General features: G+C 37.4%; 1 protein-coding gene across 8 annotated transcripts in view; it reads left to right on the top strand.

The window, feature by feature from the left end:
* LOC105389502 (vascular endothelial growth factor receptor 1) overlaps positions 1–11,017 on the top strand; it is a 36,198-nt gene extending 25,181 nt beyond the window's left edge. For 6 of the 8 annotated variants that reach the window (XM_048624813.1, XM_048624812.1, XM_048624818.1 and 3 more), the window contains 11 exons: positions 2,127–2,381; positions 2,900–3,124; positions 3,567–3,723; positions 4,148–4,242; positions 4,515–4,547; positions 5,075–5,226; positions 5,604–5,726; positions 6,103–6,272; positions 6,934–7,078; positions 8,538–8,730; positions 9,285–11,017. In XM_048624813.1, the coding sequence (XP_048480770.1) occupies positions 2,127–2,381; positions 2,900–3,124; positions 3,567–3,723; positions 4,148–4,242; positions 4,515–4,547; positions 5,075–5,226; positions 5,604–5,726; positions 6,103–6,272; positions 6,934–7,078; positions 8,538–8,730; positions 9,285–9,676 (1,940 nt within the window). In that variant the 3' untranslated portion in view covers positions 9,677–11,017. Of the gene's footprint in view, positions 1–2,126; positions 2,382–2,899; positions 3,125–3,566; positions 3,724–4,147; positions 4,243–4,514; positions 4,548–5,074; positions 5,227–5,603; positions 5,727–6,102; positions 6,273–6,933; positions 7,079–8,537; positions 8,731–8,915; positions 8,967–9,284 lie in introns of all 8 variants that reach the window. The other 2 variants (XM_048624814.1, XM_038111893.2) reach the window with 2 other exon arrangements.
* Positions 11,018–11,271: the final 254 nt, after the last annotated feature.

The following is an 11,271-nucleotide window of genomic DNA, read 5'->3' on the forward strand; positions in this document are numbered from 1 at the left end:
ACAATACCGAACTCGATGGTCGGTTATGAATATCACCTCACTTTATAACGTCAATATTTACTAACTCGTGAAATTTATTCAAATAAAACTTTATCCCGTATTATAATTATAATATTTACTATGAAATTAACCAGTTATCTTTAATCAAAAAGCTATAGTTACTAAGAAATCGAAGTTACAAAGTGACTAAACCAACCGCCATTTAAATTCACAATAATATTAACTACACTTCAATATTACAGCCGTTAATTATTCAACATAAAGTAACTAGGTACTTTCTCAGGTCGAACCACCAAATCACCGACCAAATCTCACCACAGCAATACTGCACGATTAGTTAATAAATAGGTAAGTATGTTTAACTTAAAAGATAAATGATTCAACGCCCATAGCGAGCTGAGACAATATGGTAATTACTAACGTGAGACGTAATTGTACCTACCGAATATCTGAGTTACAATAATAATCAAATTATAGCCGTAAAGTTAAGTAGTTAGCTACCGTAGCTACCGTAGTACCTACCGTACGAAAACCAACACAAATATAAGTATTGACCGAACCGAAATAAATATACCTATACTTAGTACAATAGAAACTGTATTCCGAAAGTAAAATTATTACGTAAACAATATGCAATGAAGCTAACCGAATTGATAACGCCGCCCTGAGCTAACCTCAAAAACTTACGTAACACGAAAACCTAATAATATAGCCGTATTAAAACCACGCTCTGCTACCAAAATGTTGGATAAATATATTTAATAAAATAAATATTATATAGGTTTTTGCTCACGTGAAGGTTCAAGGTCCAAAGCTCGGCGTGGAGGGCCCTCCCGATGCTTGAGTAATCCGTTTTAATCTTGAGGTTCTCACACACAAAATCACATGTCCACTTATAATCGTATACACAAATATAATGCCTAATAGCAGCTGGTAATATTTAACCGAAAATACAAATATTGCGAATATCGAGACCGCGCCGAAAAACAAGAGCAGATAACCCGACGAGAGGCTGCCAACGACTGGGTAGACTGTCAAAAATAAAAGAACCTACCCACATACAAATATAAGAACCTACCCACATACAATTATTAAAGTGTTCGTCGGTACCGAACAATAAGTGTTACGAAACATAATAATATATTTTACGGTATTTCGACGCAGTCATTGCTTCGCTGAAAATTATGGTCATGATTGACGCTTTCAACCGGTACTTAGTGCACTTACATAAGTTAATGTGCATATTTTCAATAACACAAAGGTTTACGCATAAGTATACATTCGTCAAAACCAGAATCGATGCTGGTATGGTTTGTCTGAATACAACACATAGGTACCTACAATCGAGTTAAGTATGTTAGAAACTCCAGCCAAAGTGGTAGAGTTCCGGTGTCGCTGAACTGAGAACTAATGGGTTGAATTAGAACTCAAGTGGTGCATCTGGGTAATTGGAACAACAGACGTGGGAAGCCTGTGTTGATCTGGAATGTTCTACAGAAACATCTAGAAAAGCTACATTGGAACTGTATAAGAAGTGTTATTAGTAGATATAAAAGTATTTTAAAGTATACGAAAACCGAAGGAAAATTTTAAAGCGATTTGCATATTATATTCCTAACATCTCAGTTACGTAATGTGTATAAATTCTTAGTATTTAAAGCTTTAAAAAATTTAAGCTTTGAATTTGTCTATGTGAGTAGGGAATCTAAAGCAATATTTGTAAGGGATATTTTACCACTTGTAGAGACGCGAATAAGCAAATAAAATGAAGAGTAGTTACTCAGTAAATACAATATTGGTGTCTGGGGATCGCAAGTTAGCAGCAAATAAATGGATTGCAAACATTATTAGCATTACTTACAACCGCAAACACGCTGTACAGTGGCGTTTATCACATTTCCAAGGAGGTACTTATAGGAAGGTCTGACTGGACGTATATTTACGCGGAAATTTACTATCCACAAGTATGTAGGAGGATCCTAGATAGCTACTTAATAGCTTAACAAACTTATAAAGAAATAAAAAAAAATAGTCAAGTTAATCATATGATAAAAGTCTGTAAAATTATTCTTAAATAAAATTATTTTTGAAGTAAAAGTGGAAACTCACTTACAAAATTGTTACAGAAAAGACAACCCTGAAAGCGGCATACGTAGCCATCATCGGCGCTATATTCTTCCTCCTTCTCTTACTCGTGCTGTACCTCGTATGGAAGATAAAGAAGGAGAAGAAACTACGCAAGGAGTTGGCGGCGGCCGGTCTGCTGTACTTCAACGAGGGAGTGGCTGGCTCCATCAACCCTGAGCTGGGGATAGATGAACAGGCTGAACTACTCCCCTATGATAATAAGTTTGAGTTTCCAGCCGAGAAATTAGTGTTAGGTAAGATGATCTTCAACTTTTTAATACCAATGCCATTCTTGCCAGCCCTGCTAGTTTTTCTGAGAAAGAAGTTATTAAATTGCAAATTGTTTAAAAGTTATGAGAAAGAAATCTTCATTTTTAGCCCGAAGTCAAAGCAATTAACGCGGACACGGGTGTGCCAATATACTTAGTACAAAAGCTTGGATGCCATTAAACTGATACCCGGTAGTGGTTGGATAAGTAAGGCAACAGAAAACATTTGATAAGTACACTCAGGAGCAATGAAAAAGTTAATGCACTGTGGAAAGATCCGAAGTGAAGGGGCCACCAATATTTTTAATATTGGGCCAGCTAAGAAACGTGCTATTTACATAATTTTACCCTTTTACTATGTATAATTTTTCTTCTCCGTGGGAGGAATAAATTACTCTTGGTAATAAGGCCGCCAATTAATTGCACTGTGTATGTTGTGCATTTCCTGTTGTGATTTCTGTATTTGTGTGCAATCAAGAATTATCTATCTATCTATATTCCAGGTAAACAACTGGGTGCCGGCGCTTTCGGCGTAGTCTACAAGGCGGACGCGAGGGGCATCGTCGACGCGGAAGAGACCACCACCGTGGCTGTCAAGATGGTGAAGAAGACGGCTGACAACATGTACATCAAGGCACTGGCCTCTGAGCTCAAGATCATGGTGCATCTCGGGAAGCACGTCAATATTGTGAACCTGCTTGGAGCGTGCACTAAGAATGTCGGCAAACGTGAGTACTGAACCAAATTATTTGCTTTTATATAAGAAGCATTATTGCTTATAAACTGTTAAACCGATTTTGATGGTAAATTAAGTACAGATTCTCACTTGAGTAAATAAATGAACAGAAAAAGAGTCAGCAAAATCATGCAATACAACGCTGCATTTCACGCTCAATCTCTGCTTAATTAGACAAGAGGTGAAAAACTGATAGAGTACCTTTAAATCCTTAGAGAAGAGGTCCATCGATCACTTAAACCCTGATTACACCTACCAAGCAGAGTGACGAGACAGTATCTTCGGTCGAGCACTCGTTCAATTGCCGTTCATTGGGCGTGGATTCTTAACTGTCTCGCCACTCTACTCGGTAGGTGTAATCCAGGTATATAGTATGTGAAAATGTGTAATGTAATTTTCTTTCAACTCATCCAAATGTAACCGTCGATTTCCAGGAGAGCTGATCGTGATAGTGGAGTACTGCAAGTTCGGGTGCATCCACACGTACCTGCAGCGCCACCGCGAGGTGTTCATCGACCAGCTCACCGAGAGCAAGGAGAAGGGCTTCGGTAGAGTCAATCGAGGGTTCTCTAGTAGCAGTGCTAATAGTGGGTGAGTTCACGAGAATACATCGATAGTTATGAGAACACATCGACAGTTATTCTGCAAAATAATTATGTTTGTTTAAACGAATGTTTGTAACCATTTATTTATTTATAAACACTTTATTGTATACTAAAATAAATAGTTACAAAAAATGGACTTGAAAATAACTTACTTGACTTAAACTATTTATGTTGGTTAAAATTTCACGCAAAATTCGAGAATTAACACATAGGCTAGAAAGGACGTATTTTAAGGTGAAGCGTAACTCGCGGGCAATAGCTACTTTTAAAATCGATATTTGTCCTGCGTTTCAGTTTTCAGTGACATCGTTTAATCTCTCTCCCAGACATAGCAAACCAGAAAGCTCGCCTGACTATAAATAAATTAGTCTCCAGAATAGACTTCTAATATCAATATTTTCAAATTCCAGCACACATTCCGATTATTTCGGATATTCAAACCAGAGCCAGGGCACCGACAACACCTTCGTCAACACTGCGAATACCAACCGATCCGGCAGGAAAGGTAAATATCAACATTGAAAAATAAGGCTATTCCGAGAATATATCGTTTATTTACTCGAGAGTAAGCAACTTCATACGTCCCTTATTTGCGGGATAGCCTCATAGAACAAGCGGATACTCGGATGGACTCAATGGATAGCCTTATCCCTCAATGGTGAAATGGGGTTTTAGCAAGATTAGTACCTATATACTTTACCTTATAAAGAGAAAATAACTATTTTACAATGTTTTTTAGTATCTTATCATACCTATTAAAAACTTCTTACCCATCAGAAAATCCGAAACATCCGGCTGATTCGGAAAAGGGTAAAAATTGCATATTTTTTATGGTGTCCGCTTTAAAGATTGCGCAAAAATAAAGGTTGTATTTTAATTTCCTTACCACGGAAGCTTATTTTTGTTGCACAAGTTCTAATAATTAACTTTATTTATTTGCTAAGAAGAAAAGGCGAGTTAACGGCCAGTAGTGTGGTATTTAAATATTTATTTACACTATATTTACTACACGCACATTGCACCCAATTTCAATGTCTCAGTCTTGTCTTGTTGCCTATTGCGCTCTACATAATTACGCACATGCTATTTAGCATTGAATGCGCCTTTTTATTTTTATGTGCAATAGTGTACAGGTTGGCTTTTGCCGAATATCGCCTTCTAAAATACCGGGACCTTATAATATGGTCATGAATTGCAAAATAAATAACATACTCACGAGCAATGAAAAAGTTCCAGTGACATTATGGAACAGCCGTGGCAGCTCTACATTCTCATTGCTCGTGTTTCTAAAAGGTATAATCCGACCAATTTTAAAACCACTTCCATCCAACCTCCAGCTTCCGAAACGGGCTACGTCCAGCCGGAGTGGCGTTCGAACTACGAGAGCGACTACTCCGAAGGCCGGAGCCCGCGGCCGCTGTGCTCGCGAGACCTGCTGTGTTGGGCCTTCCAGATCGCCAGGGGCATGGACTACCTCGCTAGTAGGAAGGTGGGTTTGGAACTTCAGGAGATGTGGTTGAGTGAGGGAAATTATGGATTATGTCGATATGTTATGCTGTGCCAGGCCTTCCAGATAGCCAGGGGCCTAGTAGGAAGGTAAGTACTGGCAGCAACGATATTTTAATAAAGATAGATGGAATGTCTGTGCAAAAGAAACGTCTCTACAAATAACACCCCACTTCTACAACTGAGATCTTTTGAATTAAGTAGTTTTGTTAGATGATTTGTGACTTTATTCATTGGTACAATGGTTGTCAGTAGGTTGAACTTAAAACTACGGTTTTAGGCAGTAGCTTGTCACATCACAGGCAAATAAAAACACCTGTTAGAGATTATTAAGTTAAACTTTTCTTACACTTTTTTCAGGTTCTTCACGGTGACTTAGCAGCTAGAAATATTCTATTAGCAGAAGATAATGTCGTAAAAATATGCGACTTTGGATTAGCGAGGAGCATTTACAAGAATGACGAGTACCAGAAGAAAGAAAATGTAAGTCTACCTTATAATAATATTATAATTGTAACAGAGATTTAATCTCTCTCTCACTTAGATAGGACTGACTGACGCTCTGAAGCCATATAAAAGTAAACGTCCACCTTTCGGCATCTTACGCTACGGGCGCATTCAGTAGTTTTATATAAGATCATCATACAAGTGCGTCCACTTAATCGGCATTGCCGACGCCGTATCTCCAAAAATTTAAGAAAATTCGTTTGGACCGACACTTACAATACCGATAGGTGAAATGTCTTCCCATAATAAACGCATCGGTCTACTTTTCTACTACTCTATCTTCATAGAATGTATAAGAATTTTCTAGTAAAATTATTAGGTAAGGCTCTTCTAATTTATCATTTACTTCCAGAGCCCAGTCCCGATCAAATGGTTGGCCATAGAGTGCATGATGGACCGGATATTCTCGACCCAGTCGGACGTGTGGTCGTTCGGTGTGGTGCTGTGGGAACTGTTCTCATTGGCCAAGACGCCGTACCCCAACATCAGCCTCCAAGGCATACTGCCCTGGTTGGTCGCTGGGTGAGTAAAAAAAATGTGCTAAACTTAATTGAATAAGAGAGTGCCTAATAAGTCGATACAATGCATTATTTTAGCAACGTATACTGTAAGTACCTATACTTGTTTGGATTTCCGATCTTTACTTTCATCAAAATTAGACCTTTGATTTGGATAGTATCGTAACTAATGTGTCAACAATGTATGAATATACATAACGATTCGTTATGTTACGTAATAAAATAAGTACCTAAACTATATTTTCGAAGTAAAAGCGACATCTCTCCCCTTTATTGTTTCCATGAACTTATTTGTAGAGTGAACCAGAAGCTCTCCTACTGGTTTAAATGATACTGACCCTGATGACTAGGTGGCAGCACTTGTATCGTTTACAGCCTGAAACTTTCAGTGGCTATCGTATACCTACAGATCGATCGACTTACCAAAAAGTCACGAAAAAAAACTTCTCCATAGTAACTTTTTTGTCACTTAACTTTTTACAGTAGAGAACTGATATTTTTTTTCGATAATTTCCAAAAGTCGTAGAACAAGAGTTGTGCAGGATGATCCCCTGAGCAGCCCTTTATCGGCTTAGTACACTACTTTTGTATCAACCTGTATACAACTCGCGAGCAATGAAAAAGTTCCAGTCATATCAGTTTCCCATGAACCCGGTTTCTTACAGCAACCGCCTCGGCAAGCCGGCGTACGCGGACGAGCGGCTGTACTCCGTGATGCTGCGCTGCTGGGACGCCAAGCCGCCCGCCCGGCCCTCCTTCGCCGAGCTCCAGGAGACCTTGGGGTCCTTCCTCGAGGATAACGTCAGGAATGTAAGTGGAACCAGCTCTATAGCGTTAATCATAGACATGTTCGCAATCCGTCAGTATTATCAGTCCGTTATCGACCACTGATGGATATAGGTCTCAATATTTATAGGATTAGAATTAGAAGCATTATTAACTATATATAGATTGAAGACTCAGTATGAATCGGCTAACGTCTACTGACTCCAAGAAATTGCTTTTGACGGTTAAAGATATTGACAAAGTTCCTGGAATGAGTCTTGTGCATAAATTATACCTGCTTAACCTTTAACTGCCGACGTGGCCTAAACGCGCCACTAACAACGAGGTTACGTCTGAGAGACGTAGATATTTGAAAAATCATTTAAAAATAAAGTATTCGTTTTATTTAATTTATAACCACCCATAAAAATACTATAGTTAAATGGCTTATAATATATGGATAGTCAATAAAACAAATTAGTTAATTTAACAAGAAATCTGCCTGTATTGATGAGACCCCAAGTTTTATTTGAACATTTTAGGAACTTTTATTAGACATATATATTTTTTTATTTATACACATATCAGTAGATTTTTTTTTTATAATTTTACTCTTTTATAACTAATAAAGTAAAATAAAAAAGAATCAGCACAAAAACTTAACGAAATAAAAAACTGACACTCAATCAAGTTAGCATATTTATGGCTTGCAGCTATTGCATATTTGTAGGCAAAATGTAAGGCACATGGGTTTCTTCCAGAGACAACATGATTTTTTTGTGCGTCTTTTTAGTAGACTTGGACAAATTGCACAGGTCTTCCGAATACCCAGCTATTCTTGAGCTTATGCTCGGGCAGGAGGCGGTGAGGGCATATCTGTAGGACCAATACCTGGTTCAATGGAACAACGTAGTTCTCGCGGTGGTCTGATATTTCATCGCCTCGCACGTCCTGTCTCCTTTCTCTCAGTTTCCTATGATTATCAATTGCTTAATTTTTATAATCACTAGGTAGTGTCCTCTTTTTTGACCCTGAACTACCACTTTCAGAAATTCCGTAGGAAAAAAACATATGTTAATTACGATGTGACGACCTCAAGACACTAAGGTAGTACATGCATTTACAACGTGGTGACGACCAAGAGACGTATCAAGTTTGGAACATAAACACCGTACTTACGTCTGTGAGACGTCTCGAGCTCCGCATAAAGCACCTGTGCACGCGCCGTAAGCGGGACGCCTACAGCAAGTAAAACACGCGGAGGGAGGAGGGTACTGAGGGGCGGAACCTTGGTAACGCTTCGGGTGAAAAAATATTGTCAAAATAAAAACAAGGCCGTCTGTGAGACGGGTAGGTCGGCAGTTAAAGGTTAAATAACAAGAAGAGGGTGTTCAATGACAAATCTCAAAGACAAGTGCGTCCTGAATTCCTCTGAAATTTATCTTTTGTCCGTTCCTTTCCAATTTTGTGTCATTAAAACTGACGCATTGACTTCCATTGACAGCACTACATCGACCTGAACTCTCACTACAACGACATAAACTCTGCGAAGCGCGCCGAGGGCGTGGAGGACTACCTGGCCATGGTGGTGGCTCCCGACTACAACAACATGGTGACCCCCAGCCCTCACCACTACGTGAATGAGGCGAATAGCTTCTTCCCGCCGACGCCCGCTGCCGCGGTTCAACTGCAGCATGGTTAGTTTGAATTTTTTCGGTGCCTTGTTTTCTTTCCAGCCAATGTTTTCTTAGGACCTTTACTTATTACCATGAAGGTCGGATGAAAACTTGATCGATATCCTCTCTTTTATAATGTTTTATGCCTAGGTACTTACGTTTTATGCCAATGTTAGCGAAGTTAAATGTTTCTTTTTTTCGTTCAGCGGAGGAGACCGAAATGACGCATTTATGAATTGAAAATTAAGTTATCAACGGTAATGAGCATGTTATACCTAAGTGTATTAATCTGCATCAGTTTAACAAAGTTAATGTTTTAATAAGTTGTTAAAACCTGCGAATGTTTTACTTTTTGCCTGTTTGAAAGAAACATAATAAAAGTGTTGTTTGTGCGTGAATTTGTGCAAGTTAAATTGATTTCAGTCTGATGATATCATTGACAATAATATTAAATGCATTTACATTACCTTATTGCGATTTTAACCAATAACCCTTAATTAACCAGGCTACCATTTCGAGTAAACCTTCTCAATTCAGTATACCATTGTAACAATAATTCCATTTGTCCGCTCCAGATGACGAAGGCTATTTACAAATGAGTCCGGCGACAAATCCGCCGGTATTCAGCCCACGTGCGCAAGACACCAAATTCGATTTCGACGCCCGGAAATTGAACCCCCGAGTTCACAACGACCACGCCCACTGCGAGCTGACTCCGATGCTGACCCTCAACAATCTGCCGGCGCGGGGGGGCTCCGAGTCCGACCAGGACGGCAGCACCTCCCCCTACCTCAAGATGTGCCCGAGAATAGACGAGGAGGCCGACGAAGTGTTCGAAAAACAAAACAACGCGAAGAATATTGCCGTGTCCAACCCCACGTACCTCGGCATCAACTTTGATCAGGATATAGAGAAGAAACCAGTGCAGTACGTGAACACGAGCGCGCATAATGGTCTAGTCATTTAGTTTAGGTGTGTAATGTGAAGCTTGGTGTACGGATTCGACTCATGGCTGGTTATGAAAGGTACCAGTAAGTTTAACTCATTTTTTTTATTTTCGGGATTGGATATGGAAGAGCCCTCTGTAAATTGGAAGTTTTGAGAGATTTCTAATAAGTTTATAAGCATATTTGCTTCTTCATTGCATTGTCAATATTTGCAAGATAAATTACGATGTTATTTGAGTTATTCATTTACCTAGGTATGGCTAAGAATTTGATCTCCAATACTATGCATACTATATATTATATATTCCTTTTCTGTAAATAATTCTGCTAGTACCTATTGTTCTATAATTCTATTATTACTTTAAGGCTATATACATAAATACCTAAGTTAATAGTAATGAATGAAGCAGTGTTAGGGCGGGCGGCCAGAATAAAGGATGTGATATTTTAATTAGTTGAGAAATCCTCATTAGAACATATTAGAGTGCAGTATTTTTAAACAATCCCCACCATACTTTATTTTTCTTTAAAATTTTAAAGAACAATAATTTATTTTCATCTAAATATTTTTAATCCAATGAAATACCTATGTAGGTAAAAACATGTTGAGAAAATTGAGAAGTTGTGTAAGTGTTAGTAAATACACGTTGGCATATTTTTGTTTATATATATTATGAGCAAGCTATTTAGTTATCTGTTTATTAGGTAAGTAGGTATATAAATGTATGTAGTTATGTTTAAGTATCCAATAACAAAATAGATTCACTATAACATCCGAAAAAGTGTTATATACATGGTTAGGTTATATATTTAATTTCAAATAAAATTGCATTTATCGTTGTTATATTAAATATTTAATTGCGAGTTTATGTATTTAAGTAGGACTTTGATTCACACGTTAAGTTTTCAAGAGGTTTTACGAAGTCTAAATTTTATTTAATAAAACGTACACCGAAAAACAAAGATGACAAAGAATATAACGGTATTATTAGTATTCCTTTCAAAAATTTCATTCATGTACAATAACATATGCATGTTTTATGTATTGATTATAATCATACATATAATAATAATAATATTAACTCTCCACCTAGCTTCTTATTGGTAACCAGATATTGAGAGCCAAATTAATTTTATATTTTTATGAAAGAACTATACCTACTTATTTGTAATCTTCATATGGAACTATGACGGATTATATTTGTTAGAGGTCGATTCGAGTACCGCATATTATTGTACAAACACACTTGCAAGAAAATAATTAGCGAGAAGAATTAACAAGAACACACTTCTTTTATGAAATGCCATATTCAATATTTTTACAATCATTAAAAATTATAATAAATGTGTATCTAAATGTTGGCATGCAGTTTTATTATTTCTCCTGTTCCTACGCATGGTAAGTTATTTTTTGTTTTTACATAACTTGAATAGCTATGTAAATATAAATAAGTACTTAGTTAAAATTACATGAGTATAAAAACTTAATCTATTAACCTAGATATTTACATTAAATCAAAATAAACTTGTTATAAATGCGAACGCCGTCTTCTCCACAGCACTTGCAACCTGAAAATTTCAAAAAATACTTTATTAAATAATAAAGTGATGGAAT

The sequence above is a fragment of the Plutella xylostella genome, chromosome 13, assembly GCF_932276165.1.
Source record: "Plutella xylostella chromosome 13, ilPluXylo3.1, whole genome shotgun sequence".
NCBI lineage: Eukaryota > Metazoa > Arthropoda > Insecta > Lepidoptera > Plutellidae > Plutella > Plutella xylostella.